The 18,869-nt window shown below is 36.8% G+C and overlaps 1 protein-coding gene across 1 annotated transcript in view; it reads right to left on the bottom strand.

The window, feature by feature from the left end:
* Window positions 1–18,869, bottom strand: part of LOC107726638 (CUB and sushi domain-containing protein 3-like) — a 274,484-nt gene that overhangs the window by 230,260 nt on the left and 25,355 nt on the right. The window contains exons 3-4 of the mRNA XM_016536300.1: window positions 16,303–16,415; window positions 2,912–3,106 (exon numbers count right to left, since the gene is read on the bottom strand). Of these exons, the coding sequence (XP_016391786.1) occupies window positions 2,912–3,106; window positions 16,303–16,415 (308 nt within the window). The remainder of the gene's footprint in view (window positions 1–2,911; window positions 3,107–16,302; window positions 16,416–18,869) is intronic.

Here is an 18,869-nt window from a genome sequence, read left to right as displayed (position 1 = left end):
TGAGCCCACCCAAATGACTGTCTTGCCCACCCAATCAGAATTAGATAAAGATTACGTTAATTTTTTGTGCATAGATTAAAACTAATCTGAAGCGGACTGTATTTTGAGAAGTTTAAGCTATAGCTTGAGACTGCCCAAACAATCATAAAATAACTCCAGAAAATTGCAGCATTTTTCTTTTATTAGCTGAATGCAAGGCGCGCTGAATTCACGCGGAGGCTTCAGTCTGCTGCAGAAAAGCAGAGGCTGACAACGAGCGAAAACGGACAGAAATATTTGCGCGCTATCACAGGGAGTTTGCGAGTTACAAGGAGTTTAATACACGAATATGTATCATAGCCTACCACTGAAATTACCTGAGCAGTTTTAATGTTCTAAAAGAAAAGAAAAGAAACATCATTCAATAACGTGCGTTCATTGCATAGACGGGGCACGAGCATAATATAAGCGTCTAAAATGCATGTAGGCTATACAGGGGTGCGTTTCCCAAAAGCATTGTTAGCCAACTATGATCGCAAGTTCCGTCGTTACCTACAATAGTTCAACGATTCGGTGTTTCCCGAAACCATAGTTCAAACGAACATTCGCAAACAGCGCCGCAAACTTACGTGGTTGGAACTACAGCTCTCGACCTGTGGTTAGAAGCATAGTTTCTTGTTAGCTAGGGAAATGGACTTAAATAAATATGCTATTGGGCACAATAAGTAAGCTAACATGCAGTGCAATCTATATATTCCATTCTATCTAAATATAAATGCATTTTAATCTATGTATGTTAGCGCGTACTCTAAAAGCGCCGTTTTTGAAGAGTTCGCATGTGCACAAATACCTAAGGAATCCCCGGAGTATGACGTAAGAGGAAACCCGCGATGAATCAAACATCAAATAAAGCAAAATGACAGGGAACAAAAAATAGTAAATTAGTCATCAGGTGCCATGTTCAATACAGCAGCATCTTAGAGATGTCTAATCGGTTAAATAGCAGAAGTTATTCCTCCACCACATGCGTGTGACGTCATTAACAATGGCCCTATGTTGTTGAACTAATGTGGTTCAAACGACGGAGATGCGACCGTGTTCGGGAAGCAGTCGTAACTAGCTAGTTCATTTCAACAACAATGCATCGTACTATGGTGGTTAATTAACGAGTTACGTCATTGTACGGGAAACGCACCCCAGTTCAGTTTTGACTTGCTGTTAATGTTGAATGTAAGAATTACTAACTATAGCAACAGTCGGCTCGACTGTATTATAAAGTATTCGCCTTTTTTTTTTTCTTTTGTCAAATTCCGCCGTCATTTACGTGATTCATGTAATTCATAATTATTGTGACGACAATAGCATTTTCTGTCTTGCGTTTCAACATATTAGGAATAGGCTACAACTAAAATTGAATGGGTGCATATTTTAAAATAAAAATATTTGCAGTTCAGATTGATTACTTTACAAAAAATCGTATTATTTATTTAGTTCCTTTACCATTACCATAGTGATCTGGTCTTAATATTTTCCTCAAAACAATAGTCCCCCTAATGTTCTAGATATGATTATGGCCTTGTTTGGTATAAATAAAAAAGTTAGTTGAAAAAATCAGCAGTGTAGAAACAATAATACAGAGAAAGAGAACAGAGAGGTGTTTTTTATTAGTATTATTCAATAAAGAAAAAAAAGTTTATTTTGTTGTGAAAGTGCATGATATTCTAGGCTGCCCATGAAAGCTTTTTTTTCCAGTGTACATATAACAGCCTATAGTTGATATAGTTAATATAGCAATATCAACAGTATAAATATCTAGACTTTTCCCCCTTGCAATATAACACCCCCCCTCCCCGCAACAGAAAAAATGCCCACCCCCATATCTGCCAGCCCACCCTTCTATAGCTGTCAAGAACCGGCCCTGGTTCAAACTGTTTTTCAAAACTCTGATTCACTGATTTGTTTTTGATTAGTTTTTTTTACACATTAAAAGGTAAAAATATATGCATAACTATTGTTGTCTACTATTAGGTATTATTATATTCATGCACCTAAAATACAATTATTCATATAACATTATTTAATAAAAAAATTATCAGTTCAGTTAACCTCCACGTTGAAGAGGATTTTCTTTTTCCCAAAAATGCTAGTTAATGTTATCACATTAGACTAAAATTTACTGACTTTGCTCACTCAGTTTAACAACTTCCCTAAAATTTTTAATTGATCTTTTGTTTGTTTGTTTTTTTCCCCACCTTCCTGGTCAAAAATGACAGACCTACAAAAAATATAAATTATACATTTCTTGTTATGCCAAATTATTACCAAATATTGGATTCAATATTTTTATCAACTTGTATTCTTTCAGTTAGCACAAGTTTTGTATTTCTTTTTGGAGCTGACTGAGCAATGCTACTAGCAATGTTAAAAGCAATGTTAAAAAGGTCGGCCATTTTTGACCAGGAACACCAAATTAGGTAAAGGATTTTCATCACAGCACAAAAGTTAGACAAAAACATGTCCTTTTGAATCTATTTGGCAAATATGGCTGATTTATTGAAATGATGGTCCTTTTTGCAAAGCAAAAAAAAAATAAATCATTTATTTTCAGAGCTTATACATAATTATTGAGATATATTGCATACTATGAAAGGGATGAAAAATATCAATATTGTTTTAGTTATATCCCTCAGCCCTAGTCGGATAAATGTCATTACAAATAAAAAAAAGTGAAATTAGTTCTGAGAAGAGCTTGTGCATCATTTGTTTCCAGAAACCAATTGCTTTGATATTTTAAGCGTGTCCAAATGCATTAATGCCCTATGACGCCCTACAAAAGCAAAGATGGTCTCCTTTTAATAAGAACCCAAGCATTCAAAAAATAAAAATGAGCTGCTTAGCACAGTTCCCCAAGCGTCTATCTGCCACTTCTTACCTCTGCAGATGGGAATAGGAAAATCCCACACCGCTATATTAGACGTGCTGGTGACACAGGTCAGCTGTGCGTGGCCGTCCAGGGTATATCCAGCCACACAGTGGTACCGGATTCTGTCTCCCACATTGAAGCCTGTTCCATTCAGGATTCCTTTGGCAGGAACTCCTGGATTCCCACAAGAACTGCTTTGTAGTTCTGAAGAGAGACAAAGCGAAGATGCCAAAATCAGACGTAGTAAAGGGCAATTTTATTCTTAACGCATTGCTGATTTCTGCTGGTTATAACCCGCTAATTAGAGAGTTGCAAAGCCTGTATTCATCAAAAAATAATGAAAACAATGAATAAAAAATTAATTTGTGCAAGAAACAAAAAGGCCACATCCTACTGCAATAAAAAAGATACTTATCTATAAAAAAAAAAAAAAAGAAGAAGTTGTGTCATGAATGCAGTCAACAGTCCTTATTTATTTCTCAGACATCTGGCGTTGGACTAATATTCCTGCTTTGACACATTTCTAATCCTCAGAGACACATGTCTGGATATGATATGTTAAGCTAGCTTATCTTTGATTTAAACCAGCACATATCCGCTCTGAGCACCTGCCACCATCATAAAATTCCATTACACTTCTCAGGCGACTTCAGACGCACTGCGCTGCCTGTTTCAGACTGATATTTGTGACAATCAGCTGATCAAAATTAATCAGTTATGATTATCATGAAGTAGTCACTCTAAATACTGCCTGGCACAACAGTATATGCTGTATTCTGAAGTGAATAATTCAAAGAATGCAAAATAATGTTTTTATTTATTTGCAGTTTATTATGTAGAATAGAATAGAATAGAATATATACTGCATGCTATGTAAAGTATTCTGCATACTAAAATATATAACAGTATGTGAAAATGATTTTATTTGATTTTAATAAATACAGTATAATAGATTGGGATATATTTAATGTTTTTAAAGGAAGTCTTTATTGCTCACCAAGGCTGTGTTTTCTTTAATTCTGTAAAAACAGTAATATTATGAAAAATTACTACAAATTTAAACCAATAGTTTTCTATTTAAATTTATTTTAAAATATATTCATTTCTGTGATGCAAAGCTGAATTTTCTTCATAATTTCTCCAGTCTTCAGTGTCACAAGATCCTTCAGAAATCATTCTAATATGCTGATTTTCTGCTCAGTAAACATGTTGAAAACAGTTGTGCTGCTTCATATTTCTGTGGAAAGTATGTTCATTTTTTCAGGATTTTTTTTTTGCAGTATAGAAATTTCAAAAGAACAGCATTTATTTGAAATAGAAATCTTTTCTAAAATTATAAATGTCATCACTGTCGCTTTTGATCAATTTAATGTGTCCTTGCTGAATAAAATTATTAACAGAATTATTATTATTAACAGAGTATAACAGTAGTACAAAGCATACATCAGTACAGAGCAGACTGTATTTGTCATTTTTTGTGCTACAATCACTGATACATCCACACAAACGCCTTACAAAAAAAAACATTCTGACATGACGTGAACCCTAACCTGCTGTATTCTGATTTCTGTCACAGTTTGGTGACAGAAACACTGCATTTTAGGAAATGGCACCATAAATCGAAGAATTTAGCATGTCATCTAGAATGAAAATGCAAATAAATGCATCTGCACAGCATGTGAAGAACACAAAGAATGTCTTTTAAAGGTCCTTATAGTTCTACATTAGAAAGTATAATGCACTTTAATGCATTTCACTAATGTGCTTCTGCAACAGAATTATAAAAGTATAAAAAGTGACCCTCTAAAACCAGCAGACGTGCAAAATTACAACTTGAGCAGATGATTTATAGACGGCGTTTAGCAGCTAGAATGATATGGCAGTGCATTTGCTCCCTGATACACAGTCAGTGAACCATTAATCTCATCTCAATTTGTGCTTTTAAGTCTTAGACTTAAAGCGTCTTAAACCCCCGTCACTTCACACCAACGAGACCATTATCTCCATGTCACTCAATGAGACAGATCCTACTTTTCTTAATCTACCTTTAACAACAAAGCATGCACTTTGGCACCGATGCTTTGCGCAAACACGTTTCCCATTCGGTTTGCGATCGGGAGCTCCGTTGCTTAAACGAAAGCAGCTGAAGTTGATCAAATGCCGCTCGCGACTATCATCGCTCACTCTCTATGTTTTCATGTGTGACTCTCTGCATAGGAACACGGCACATCTGTCAGCTCATCTCTGCTCGCATATATTCCCACTGAGCTTTACGCTCGTGATCTGGGGTAATGGAGGCATTTCCTGTTCATTACGACAGGTTGGACTCTGTGGCTTTCTATATTATGGCAGTCAAATAAATGGCCTGGAGTGGAAATTAATCAGTTCAGAAAGTGTGTTGGAAGTATTACCTTTGAGAGATGATTATTTATTTTTCTTCCCCTGTTCCAAAGAAGCAATTACAAACATGGTCCCTCAGCAGGGTGAAAAAAACTAAAATACAAACAGAGACATGAGGCGTCCGTTTGATTGTGCTACTGGGTCTCTGACTGATGGGCAGGACATGGCGGAGTGCGACATTTGGAGTTGGAAATTACTTTTAGAAAGAGGCCATTCCATGTAATTGCTACTCAGGAGTGGTGATTTGTGGAAATACAAAGCCTATTGATGTGAAATACAGCAGCAGTTCTGAACTGGTTTTGTTTTACGAGGTAGAATTTACTCTGGACACCAAATGGAGACTCGGCACTAGTTTTTTGTTGTGCAAATTTAAACTATCCACCTATCCATCCATCCATCCATCCATCTATCCATCCATCTGTCCATACATTCATCTATCTATCTATCTATCCATCCATCAGTCTATCATCCATTCATTCATTCATTCATCCATCCATCCCTAAACTGCGTAGGCCCAACAATACACTGCTCACTCCAACCATCCATCAATCTATCAGTCTACCACCCATCCATCCATCCGTCATGAACTGCACAGGCCCAACACTATTCTGCTCTATCCATCCATCAATCATCCATCCATCCACAAATCATTCATCCATTCATCAATAAATCTGTCAACCAATCTATCATTCATCCATCAAAAATTGCATAGACCCAACAATATACTGCTCCTCCATCCATCCAATCTATCATGCATTCATCCATCCATCCATCCATCCATAAATCTATCATTCATCCATTCATCCATAAATCCATCTAATAGTCTATCATTCATTCATCCATCAATCCATCCATAATGAATTGCATAAGCCCAACAATACACTGCTCCATCCATCATTCATCAATCTATCAATCATTCATCCATACATCCTGAATTGTACAGGCCTGACAATATACTGCTCTATCCGTCCATCTATCAGTCTATCATCCATCCATCCATCTATCCATTACTAATTGCATATGCCCAACAATATACACATTAACATCAACAATATAACTATCAACATGAGTGACTTTCGATGGTTGCATGCTCTATATTCATATTTAATCTAGTCTGGGTCATATTTTCTTTTACTTTGCGTAGGATGAGAGGATATCAAGCAACCTGTTCAAGCTGGCATCAGTCTAATTTGGCTGGTTTCTCCGTAGTGACTAATGAATTTGCACCAAAATACTGTATTATTGGACACACAACAAATAATATGGGAAATAATTTCCCATAATAAGCCTATTTTTCTGCCAATGACGCTTTAGAAAGACCTGCAACGCACCAGCTGAAAACCACTAAAGCAGAACATGTGAGATAGATCAAAATCAAATCAAAATAGATGATGTTCAAATTTCTTAATCTACATTTCATAATACACATAAACACTATTCATATTTCAGAATCAATCTGCCCATCAACACAGTCCAATGAATTCGAAACAATGTCCCTCTCAACATTTAAGATCACTGAATATCTTTTTTCACCCAGAAATGTCACATTAGTAAAGTAAAATGAATTGTAAACACCATTTCATCTTGACGAAACACTACACACGGGTATGTAGCGGTCACTGCGCGCCATTGAAGTGTCACTCCACAGATAACTAAGAAACCACTAAGATTTTTGTTTGCTCAATCCTCCTGTTTACCTTCACATCCACCGCGGTGGCCTTTGCAACAAGCATCTGATTTTATGGAGCACAGCAGGAGAGTGTTCTGTTTTACCCGTCATCGCTTAACATGACAGCTTCTATAATAAATACAAACATAAACATAAGCATGGCATGTGGCCTGGCATAACCACTCACGGCAGGTTATACCTCCAGCACTCGTGACAAACGACACCTCTCTGTCATAATGAATGTTGTTGGGTGATCTGCATTGACAGTTACAGGACTGTGGAAGCACTAGCCTGTCTGTTGCTGCCAATATATCCAATAATGTTCCAGATTCAGTACAACTTAAGCTCCATGGACAGAATCTGTGACCTGCTGTCAATTTAAACAGAAAAAAATGGACTTGTGCATCAGTTTGAGAAAACAAACAGACCCACTTTATTAGTATCTTTAATAATTTGATATAATGCACTTACTGTGGACATACCTAATACAAAATGGGACCAAACAAATGCATGTGTACATTAATGCACTTGCAACAGAAATGTGAGGCAAGATGTTGCATCAGAATAAAAATTACAAAACACACCGTTTTAAAAGTATAGTCACTATAACTAAACATAATACATGTAAATATGAGACTATTGTTATAAAATCATTTACTAACCTTGTTAAATTTACATTCAATTCACAACTCCTGTGTGAAGTTGGTAAATTCTCATGTACAAGAAGACTAAATCAATATGGCTTATGTGCTGATGAAATGAATAACAAGGAGTTAAGCCACCCAGACAAGTAGTCCAACTACTTAAAACAGTATTTTAGATGACTTCATACATTCAAATAATATACGTCTATACATTTTATAAATTCAAATGTGTTTTTAAAAATATATAATTTGCATCTAAACCCTTTCTTTTAAATGTTTTACCACACAGACTTCAAATGCAAGTGCATTCCAGTAAACACAGTTGTTTATTTTCAAAAATTGGGGGATGATTCGAAATGATTTTCTGTGGTAATCGACAGCATGTCACAGATGCTGTCAATAGAGCTTAACTTGTATTGAACCAGGGATATTCCTTTCAATCAGAAACAGCTCAGATAGATTCCATTGAACAGAGAGAGCCAATCGCGACTGACCCCAGGTCTCTTATTATGAGAAATGGCTGCTATTTTGATCCCACTTGTGCTTGCTGGAGATGTTCATAATAGCTCCCAAAGTGTCTGTGAAAAGACCACCAGAAACACTATAAGGACACTTTTATCTCAGATCATCTGAGAGAAAATAGAACTGCCATTACTTGTGGTCGTTCCTCAAACTTGAACCCTTTAACACTTTTATTTGTAACCATAACCATATGATGATAAGGTATATTAAAGAATTTTTGCAAAGTTGAAAAACAACAACCTCCTGAAATGATTGTTGATAAATGTGGCTCAAAAATATATGCAAAGTTGGAGAAAGTGAAGCTAAATAAAATCAAATAAATCATGACAGGTCAGATGTTGATATTATATTTCAAAGAAATAAAATTAAATGTATGAAGCAAACTACAAATGTATAGATATAAATATGTAGATATAAAAGTCCAAATTAAAACAAAAAAATATATATTTTAAATGATTATTCATAAATTTAGCTAAATGATGTGATTTTCGAAACAAGACAACGTGAAACAGTTCACCATTTTACTTCTGGAATGGAATTTCATAGTAAAACATGATATTTTAGGAGAAAAAAGGCTTAAATTAAAGTGGAGTTTAATTCATATTTTAAGAATGTCATGGCTAATGTTGACATTATATAATTATTTCAAAGCTCAAGAGGAAAAAATTTATTTTTAGATATAAATATACCAATCAAAATATAACTCATACCAATATTTGTTTATATATATATATACACATACACACACACACACACATATATATTAGATTATGTTAGTTGATCTATAGTGGGCGATGGTCAAAGTAGCCTAATAATGTAGTCTATTAATAACTATACATAAAAACCTGTCTGTTTACTCAAGTAACAGATATGGGTGTCATGCCATAACATATTTTTAATACGACTGACTTATATTTAATGTGAATTTAACATTGAAAGTTAATGTGAATAAAACATTGTAAGTTAGGCTACTTATCATAACACATTCATTGAACAGAAAGAGAGCAAAGACCATTAACATTATCAAAGAACATTTTCACTGACAGTCTAGAGTTCAAGCACTCTCAAAAACTCCCATTAAAATCACTGAAGCTGTTTACACTGTGAAATAAATATCTTACTTACAGATTCATACACACATCTGCAGTTTGTTGTTTCTAATGAGAGAATTCGCCAGAAAGAGGTATTCAGCCAGCAAGCGAGTGAAGAAAACACCGGCATTTTAGCGATGACTCATCTGAACGCCTCTGATTGGCCATTGCATTCATAAGCTCAACAGAATCGTGTGTGATTGATTATAATACGCAGTGCTGTAAAAAGCGTCAGTCTCTGGCTCAGCGCCAGTCAGCGAATGCAGATTTGAATTTAGCAGCTGATGATATGACGCGCTGAACAATTTAATCATGCTGGTGTGATTGTATCAAATATAGAAAATATTATTTGGCTATTTTTTTGTCTTTTGGAAGCTGCATTCAAAATCCACTTGGCTCAAAAATCTGAGGGGGCACGTGCCCCTTCACTTTGAATGGGCATGGGAATGGGCTCTGTATAGAATATGTATATAATCTTTTTTGAGCCTCCATAACCAACCCAACACAGCAACACTACAGCTCAACCCAATCACATGAGCTTGTGGTCTATTTGGCAGACCAATAATAGGCAGCCATCAGAGACATTGACCTGTTGGAAATCAATTATTATTTTTGCAATTCTGTGCCTCTCATGCTGCAGAATTTACATATATCACCTTTAATATCTATTATAAGATAAAATGACATACATTCATACGTCTGGACTGAGTGCTGAGACTATAGTGGGCAAACCGCTGAGGTAATTACCACAGGCTGATCCCAGGAGACGAGCCATTCATCCCTACATACAGCTAATGATTTTGCTGCCCTTGAAAACGATGGAAGTTTGTCAGAGCATCTATATTGCAACGTTGAGCACACTTCAGCACACAGCAATCTTCCCTGGGAGCCTGTGTCTCGGTGCATTCAGAATTATTGAGCAGTTTTTACATACAAGCAATCAGCAAACATCGCCAAAAACCTTCAGAGGATCCACAGGGACGGGGCCACCAGGAACCCAAAGACAGGCAGATTTCACGGGTCACCAGAGAGTGTAATGTATTTCGGATACATTATGACGCAATAGGCCACACACAGCAAATTTCAAAGGTTGCAACAAAAGACAAAGTGTGCTGCCATTTCTGCTGGGTTTTCATTTTGCTCACATTTCGATAAACGAGTGCTCTTTAGTCATTCCAGAAAATGTTTCAGAATCAATGTTTTGGCCTGTCCTAGCATTTAGATGGCTAGAGGCTCTGCAGGGAGGACCGTTAATGCACGTTGTGATGACCGAACATTAGCATGTTGATCGTGACATATGGTATTTCCAGAGTCATTGGCATTCAGTTGAAGGGCAGACGGAAAGGTTGAGGTTTTGCATCTAACTCTATACTCAGAAGCTGATTCGTACTGGATGGCGATAGACACATTAATCAAAGCGCACGCATTGACTGTCAAACATGGTTTCAGTTGTTCCGACGTGACGGAAAACTGACAGGAACCAAAATGAGATTTATTTTCCCCAGTGTGTCCATCTCTCTCTCATAAATGTTGAATCACTAGCACATTAAAACCATTGGACACGAACCAATCCCTTGTTATTGCTGCTTGCTAAGACTCATAACCCTTAACCCCTCACTGTTTGCACTACGAACACAAATTATACCTGAAATCACAGGGTTTGTTGACAAGAGGTGTGCTTTTGCTTTTCTAATGGATCGGACATATAATTTCACCTTGTGGACCCCAAAACACCCTAGGAACATTCTACAAACTGCAATAAAAAAAATCATAAAGACAAGGGTGGGCTGTTCTGACTCATTGACCCACATTGGGACTCATAAACCCCCAAGAATATCAAAGAGACTTGGGAGCAATCACCTAACATCTACTCAAAATACCCTAGCAAATACCTAGCAAGTACCTAGAACACCCTACAAACCATGCCCAAAAAAAAAAAATTATAATAATAAAAAAGGATGGACTCTTTTCGTTAATTGACTTTAAATTTTGCAACCCATAGACACCAAATAATTTCATGGAGACTTTAACGGATCGGACATACAATTTCGACTGGCGGACCAAAAATACCCCAAAACACCATAGAAACTACCTAGAACATCTGGACTAAAATAATTATGAAGACAAGGGTGGGTACTTCTGACTCATTGAACCATGTTTTGACTCATAAACCCCCAGGAATATCAAAGAGACTTGAAAGCATTCACCTAGCAATCACCTATATATCCATACAAAATACCCTAGCAACTACCTAGAACACCCTACAAATGGTGACAAAACATCATAGAAGCCAGGGTGGGCCATTTTCACTTATTAACCCATGTTGGGACCCATATACCCCCAAGAGTATCAAAGAGACTTTGGTGCAATCTAGCAACCATCCAAAATACCCTACCAACCACCTAGAAGACCCTAAAAACCATGCAAAAAAAAAACTGATTTATGTTAGGACTCATAAACCCCCAGGAATATCAAAGAGACTTCAATCACCCAGCAACCATCCAAAAATACTCTAGCAACCACCTAGCAAATACTTAAAACACCCTATAAACTGCTCCAAAACATCATAAGAGACTAGGTTGGGTTCTTTCATAGATACTTGGGGGCACTCACATGGAAACCATCCAATATACCCTAGCAAAGACCTAGCAACTACCTAAAACACCCTGCAAACCATGCAAAACATCATAGAGATCAGGGTGGGATCTTTTCATTCACTGACCCAGTTTGGGACCCACAGACCCCAAAGAATTTCATAGAGATCTGGTGGCAATCACCCGGCAACCATTCAAAAAATTACCCTAGAAACCACCTACAACACCCTACAAACCATGCAAAAAATCATTGAGACCAGGTGGGCTCTTTGGACTTTGCACTAAAGTTGGGACCAATAGACCCCCAAGAGCATTATGGTGGTCAACAGACTTTACAAGTAAGAGACTTGGCAATAATCATCTAGCAACCATCCAAAATACCCTAGCAAACACCTATTAATGCCCATTTCTTCATAAAAATGCTCCAAATTAGACTTTAAAACAGCCTCGAATTCTTCAATTACGTACATCAATCTATGGAGATGAATGACAATGAGACAACGTCATTGTGAATTCAGTGGGAATCCCAGGCCCTCTGGAGTACAATAACCTGCAGGATTAATATTCCAAAACCCATACAATTCAGAAGCACATTAAACACAAAAGCATGAGCCAAGGCCCAGGCTGGTCAATGGGACTGAATAATTCAGACTGTAAAGATGGAGCAGATGGGGCGGCATGCTGTGGTCAGGGGTCAGGAGGATAACAGGTGGAGAAAGTGATGGAAGATGGCGACTGGTTGAGAAATGACAGTCACTGAGGGTGTAGATGACCCAGACACTTGCAAACTCAACCAATCACGGCCAGAGGCTGAAATAAACTTGATGGCACTGCACAACATCTGCTCAGATATTAAACAATTCCATTTTGGGTATGTTGGTTATTTGGGCTGAAATAAGTGATCCAAAACTAGGCTGACCAGAGACAGACAACATTAGCGTTTTTTAGTTTGTACATTAGCGGTACATATAATGGAAAATCTGATTTTCCTTGGTATTTTGAAATAAAGTCTGATTCACAATGGAGACAAATTCTAACTTTCAGAATTCAAAACTACACATCCATCAAACTCAGCACAAGATGTTCTGACTCAAGTTTCTTTCACCTTTCCAGCTAATCGTACTTCAAGCAACACAGAATGATTTTAACATCCATCTGTCTGCTGTACGGCCCATCTGACTATGTCTATTTATCTGTCTGTCTCTAGCAGCCCTCCCCCTGAACAAGGAACTAACAATCGTCCAGAACACACTGATACTGTAGCAATCACTCTGAACACCCTAGCATCCGCCTAGCAATGCCCTCACAAATAACAGCCTGAACAAAGAACTAGCAATCACCAGGAACACCCTAGCAACCACCCAAAATTCCCAGGCAATGCCCTAATGAATTAACAGCCTGGACAATAATTTTGCATTCATACAGATCACCCTAGCAACCACCTAACAATGCTCTAGCAAATTAACAGCCTAATCAAAGAACTGTAATCATTTGAAACACCCTGGCAACCACCAAAAATTCCCCTGAACAAGGAACAAAAAATCAGTCATCAACAATTCCCTAGCAACTGCCTAACATTATCCAAGTAATCACCAACAACTCCCTAGCAAACATCTAGCAACATCCTAGGAAAATTAACTGCCTGAATAATGAATTTACAATTATACAGAACACCATAGGAACCACCTAACAACACCCTAGCAAATTATCAGCCTAAATAAAGAATTTAAACCACCCTAGCAACCACAGAAACCACCAAAAATTCCCTAGCAACACCCTAACAACCCACACCCTGAACAAGGAACTAAAAATCATCAAGAACACCCTAGCAACCATCAAAAACTTCCTAGCAACTGTCTAGCAACACCCAAGCAATCACTAACAATTCCCAAGTAACCACCCAGCAACATCCTAGCAAATTAACAGCCTGAACAATAAATTTACAAACATACAGAACAACCTAGCAGCCACTAGGGTTGTAACGATGCACCCAGAGCCGGTTGAAAATCGATACAAATATATGACAATTCAAGTCAGTTGAGATGTTAAACAAATCATGATACAGTTGGGGGTGGGAGTTTACATGAATGTATCTCTGAGGGGAACTGGCTCTCTTCGGAAAAGTTTAGATGGTATTTTCTTTTCATCTTGCCTCTGTATAATGCATATTAAAGTAGTGTTCATAAGCGCAGCACTGCTTTGTTTGCAGCGGCAACCAAGGAAACGCAATATTGCCGCTGTTCCATAAGTGCCACCTTCAATTCAATATTTCAGTTTCACAAAGAAATGTGCAGCACTTTGTCCAAGCAATTAAAAAAGACATAATTTCATTTATAATTTGTCTTAAATCTCATTTTGTAAAAAAAAAAAAGTGCGAAAATTGTATTGTCAAATCAGTATTGTGAATCGTATTGCATCATGAGTTGAGTGAATCGTTACAGCCCTAGCAACCACCTAACAACACCCTAGTAAATTATCAGCTTGAACAAAGAACTAGTAATTAGGCCTGTCACGATAACAACTTTTTGTTGTGCGATATATTGCCCCAGAAATAATTGCGATAAGCGATATTATTGTCATTTTAAAGACCATTTTATGCCACTGAATATATAATCATAATGTAACAGCATAATAATGCAAGAAGGCCTACACACTTCCAAATGACAACAAACTTTTAATTTTTAAGACGTTATGTACCAGAAGCTGCAAAAGACACAAGCGCAAGTGGAATGTACAAAACATGGTGACATAAATTTTTAAGTAAATATAATGTGCGATATATTGCGTCACCAAAAATTATTGCGATCATGTACATATATTGCGCGATAAGTCGATATATTGATTACTGCGACAGGCCTACTAGTAATCATTCGGAACAAGGAAACCACCCAAAATGCCCTAGCAAACTAAAAGCCTTAACAAAGAATTTGCAATCATTTGGAACACCCTGGCAACCACCAACAATTTCCTAACAACCCCTCAGCAACATCCTAGCAAATCAACAGCCTAAACAATGAACTTGCAATCATCCAGAACATCCTAGTAACCACCTAGCAACGCCCTAGCAAATTATCAGCCTGAACAAAGAATTCACAATCATCTGAAACAACCTAGCAGCCATCTAGCAACACTGTAGCAAATTAACAACCTGAACAAAGAACTAGCATTCATTTGGAACTCTCAAACTATTGGAACTACAAAAGGCTAATAATTCTCCTACTTGAAAACAGTTACTCAAATGACCTCACAAACTTTCAGACAAGGCTTTGTAAAGTCAACATTTAAAGATTTTCCTTTACCTTTTTTTCTTTTTCCAGTTTAAAGGGGTCATATGATGCGATTTCAATTTTTCCTTTCTCTTTGGAGTGTTACAAGCTCTTGGTGCATAAAGAAGATCTGTAAAGTTGCAAAGACTAAAGTCTCAAATCCAAAGAGATATTCTTTATAAAAGTTAAGAGTCAACCACGCCTACCTAAAACGGCTCATTCTAACGCCCCCACATGTCTACGTCATGATGTGGGAATATTTGCATAACGCCGCCCAAATGTTCACGCAAAGAAAGAAGGCGTAACTTTTATTCTCGCTGTAGTATTGTTGCTGCCGCCATGTCGTGAAGACGCTGTGTTTCATTGTGAAAGCGAAACTACTTTGTTTGGCCTTCCAAAAGAGGACGATATCCGCTTCGTCATGCCTAGAGCTGATCCGTGCTGGTCGCTGAGGAAATACATCAACTTCGCGCTGTGGATCGCCGGATCGGCTTTTACCGTGGACGAAGCGGAGTCCAGCCCGGGGTCGTCACATGTGGTTGCCGCAAGCCCACCGGCCGCTCCTTCGCTCCGCTCACTCTAGCCGCAGGCCTCCGCTCACTCAAGGCCGCTCTGTGTGATGCTGTGTTTCGTTGTGAAAGCGAAACTACTTTGTTTGGCTTGTAAAAATCAATGCGTTTCAGAAAAGCGGGGCATAAAGGAGAAAAAATAATGTACAGTATGTGGAAAATAATGTGTTTTTTTTTAACTTAAACCGCATAAACACATTTTATTACACCAAATACACAAAATAATGTTCTTTTTAGCAACATCATATGACCCCTTTAAACTAAAATGCTACTGAAACTAAACTAACTAAAATTATTGAAGGATGGGGCAGTGCAAAGAAAGAGCGTGTGAGCCAATCCTAACATAGGTCATTTACATATAGAGATCCTACAACAGCAAACACGATCAAGGGTGGAAAAAGTGGTCTTCCAAAACGAATTTGACTTATACAAGAAAAACTCGTTCCCTTTAATAATAGTTATTATTAGAGTATTAAGGAATGAATACATTGCTTTTCACTTCTCTAGCTTTATGCCTACTGCCTGCTGTCAAACACTTATATGAAGAAAAATTTTAATTGACCGCTACAGTGTAAATTAGCATCTCCAAACTCAAAACCCATGATGAATAGCAAAGAAAATTAAAGGCTGTGTTATGCTCCTTACCTTCATAATATATTTTAAATCCATGGGCGCTTACAGCAAAGTCGCTGGTAAGACGCAGGGAAAATATGGATCCGGTACTTGTGACAGGCGCTGGCACCTGAAATCCTGTTAACCTGTACGAGAAGAGAAAAATATTACTCATCCAGACAAGTAGTGAGATATCTCACACAAATAAACATAAAAATTTGTCATTGCCAGACCTTAGCAAAAATTTAAAAAAATAAATAAATAAATAAAATGAATGAATAAATAAATAAATAAATAAATAAATATAAAATAAAATAAAATAAAATAAAAAGAACAAAGAAAAGAAAAAACTTGCATTTCGTCCAATTAGGATAATAATAAATACTTTGATGTAATCAATTATTTTTATTACATTTTCCTTTATTATTATTATTATTGTTATTATTATTGTACTCCATTTTCATTTTCTTTGATCAAATTTTCATTTTCTTAGAATTCTGGGGTAAAATGCGACCTCTTACAAGAGCTAGCATAATTTGTTTGCAAATGCTATCTGGTTGCATATTATCTAATGCAAAAATTCATGCATTTTTAAGCGAGGCCAAAAAAGTACAAATACTATTTTGGCCCACTGTATTTTATTCTTAGCACATTTAATAATAAATCTCCCAGGAGTCGTGCCCTCCTTGCACCTTTCACCTACTCCATTCTGGTTTACACAACAAGACATAAAGAATAAGTCCTTTCTTCCTATTTCATAAGAACTCATCCAAATCATTGTCTTAGTATCACAGCCAGTCCTGCTTTAACAGGATGTGAAGCTCTCTGATATTGGAAACTTGGAAAAGATCAATGAGCCCCAACGATTTGAAAATATCATTTCACAAAAGTACCATCAGCATTTGGGCAGCAGCTCAACTGTTATAGCTGAACCGCATTGAGTTCTAGTGCAACCACATTCATGATGAGAACAGATACTTGTGCACTTGGTGAAATAACAAACAAGCAATTTAACAAACCTATTATACATATATATTTAGAAATATATTGAAGTCAACAAGAAAATCCCTTTTTATGTCTGTAAAATGACATGAGATTCAAAGTGCATGGTGGGAATTATTTCTATCCATTTGATCAGGTTGTTAAAAGCCCTATGATTTAATATAAAAATGGGCGATCTGACGATTTTGTACCGTGATCGATCCTTAAAGGATTAGTTTACTTCTGAATTTTAAAATTTCCTCAATTTTCTCACCACCATGTCATCCAAGATGTTCATGTCTTTCTTTCTTCAGTCGAAAAGAAATTAAGGTTTTTGAGGAAAACATTCCAGGGTTTTTCTCTATATAGTGGACTTCAGTGGGGTTCACTGGGTGGAAGGTCCAAATTGCAGCTTCAGTGCAGCTTCAAAGCGTTCTACACGATCCCAGACAAGGAATAAGGGTCTTATCTAGCGAAACGATCTGTCATTTTCAAAAAAAAAATAAAATTTATATACTTTTTAACCTCAAACGCTCGTCTTGTCTAATTCTGCGTGAACTCTGTGCATTCCGGTTCATGACAGTTAGGGTATATCGAAAAACTCCCATCTCATTTTCTCCTCCAACTTCAAAATCGTCCTACATCGCTGCAGAAGTACCGACCCAGTTTGCTTAAGACGTAAACGACTGTGTTTACGAGGATAGACTAGATGAATCATTCCATTAGTATAGTGCAGGGTTACCAAATAGGACATCACAACTGTATGGGGTTCAAGATTTGATTAAAAACGGATTAAATAATTATACAGAATGTAAAATAAAAAAATAAAGTGGGCTGCACAATAATCATGTAGCTTAGTGTGATTATCATAAATCAATGTCTGCGATTTAATTAAATAACTGTTTAGTTTGATGCGCTGCGTGTTTCAGAGTGAAGTGCAGCACTGTGTTCATTTACATGCGAGCAGCTTATGATCCAGTGTTTTCAGCATCTCAGAGCAACTCGGTTCACAGTAAATGCAGTGAATTCCATCTCTACATGTGCTGAGATTTTAATGTACAACATGGGCTGGGTTTACTTTATTTACACAATTCACATATTTTTTTTTTACTTTCTTTTTTCATTTTTATAATTAAAACATAATAATAAAATTATTATTATTATTATTCAGTTTGACTGAATTTCTAAAACTCCAGTGTAAAAGTAATGTGACTGAGACACAGTCACAACTACGAGGTTTAAGTCTACTTTAAAGTCAAGCTATAAAAAAAATTAAATAAAACACTTACTAAAAAGGATTCATTTTTTTATCTATTAAAGGATTATTTCACTTCTGAATTAAAATTTCCTCAATTTTCTTTTGAGAAATTACTTTTTTGTAGAACTTTTTAACCTCTTTAACCTCAAACGCTCGTCTTGTCTAATTCTGCGTGAACTCTGTGCATTCCGGTTCATGGTATATCGAATATATCAGAAAACTCCCACCTCATTTTCTCCTCCAACTTCAAAATCGTTCTAAATCGTACTACATCGCTGTTTTACCGTTTTTTGTAAAGGGCGTTGGACCTTCTTTGCACGTTCACTTTGTAAACACTGGGTCGGTACTTCTGCAGCGATGT

This window comes from Sinocyclocheilus rhinocerous, unplaced genomic scaffold (assembly GCF_001515625.1).
Source record: "Sinocyclocheilus rhinocerous isolate Xijiao unplaced genomic scaffold, SAMN03320098_v1.1 scaffold5, whole genome shotgun sequence".
Lineage (NCBI taxonomy): Eukaryota > Metazoa > Chordata > Actinopteri > Cypriniformes > Cyprinidae > Sinocyclocheilus > Sinocyclocheilus rhinocerous.
This window is presented reverse-complemented; position numbering and strand designations above follow the sequence as displayed.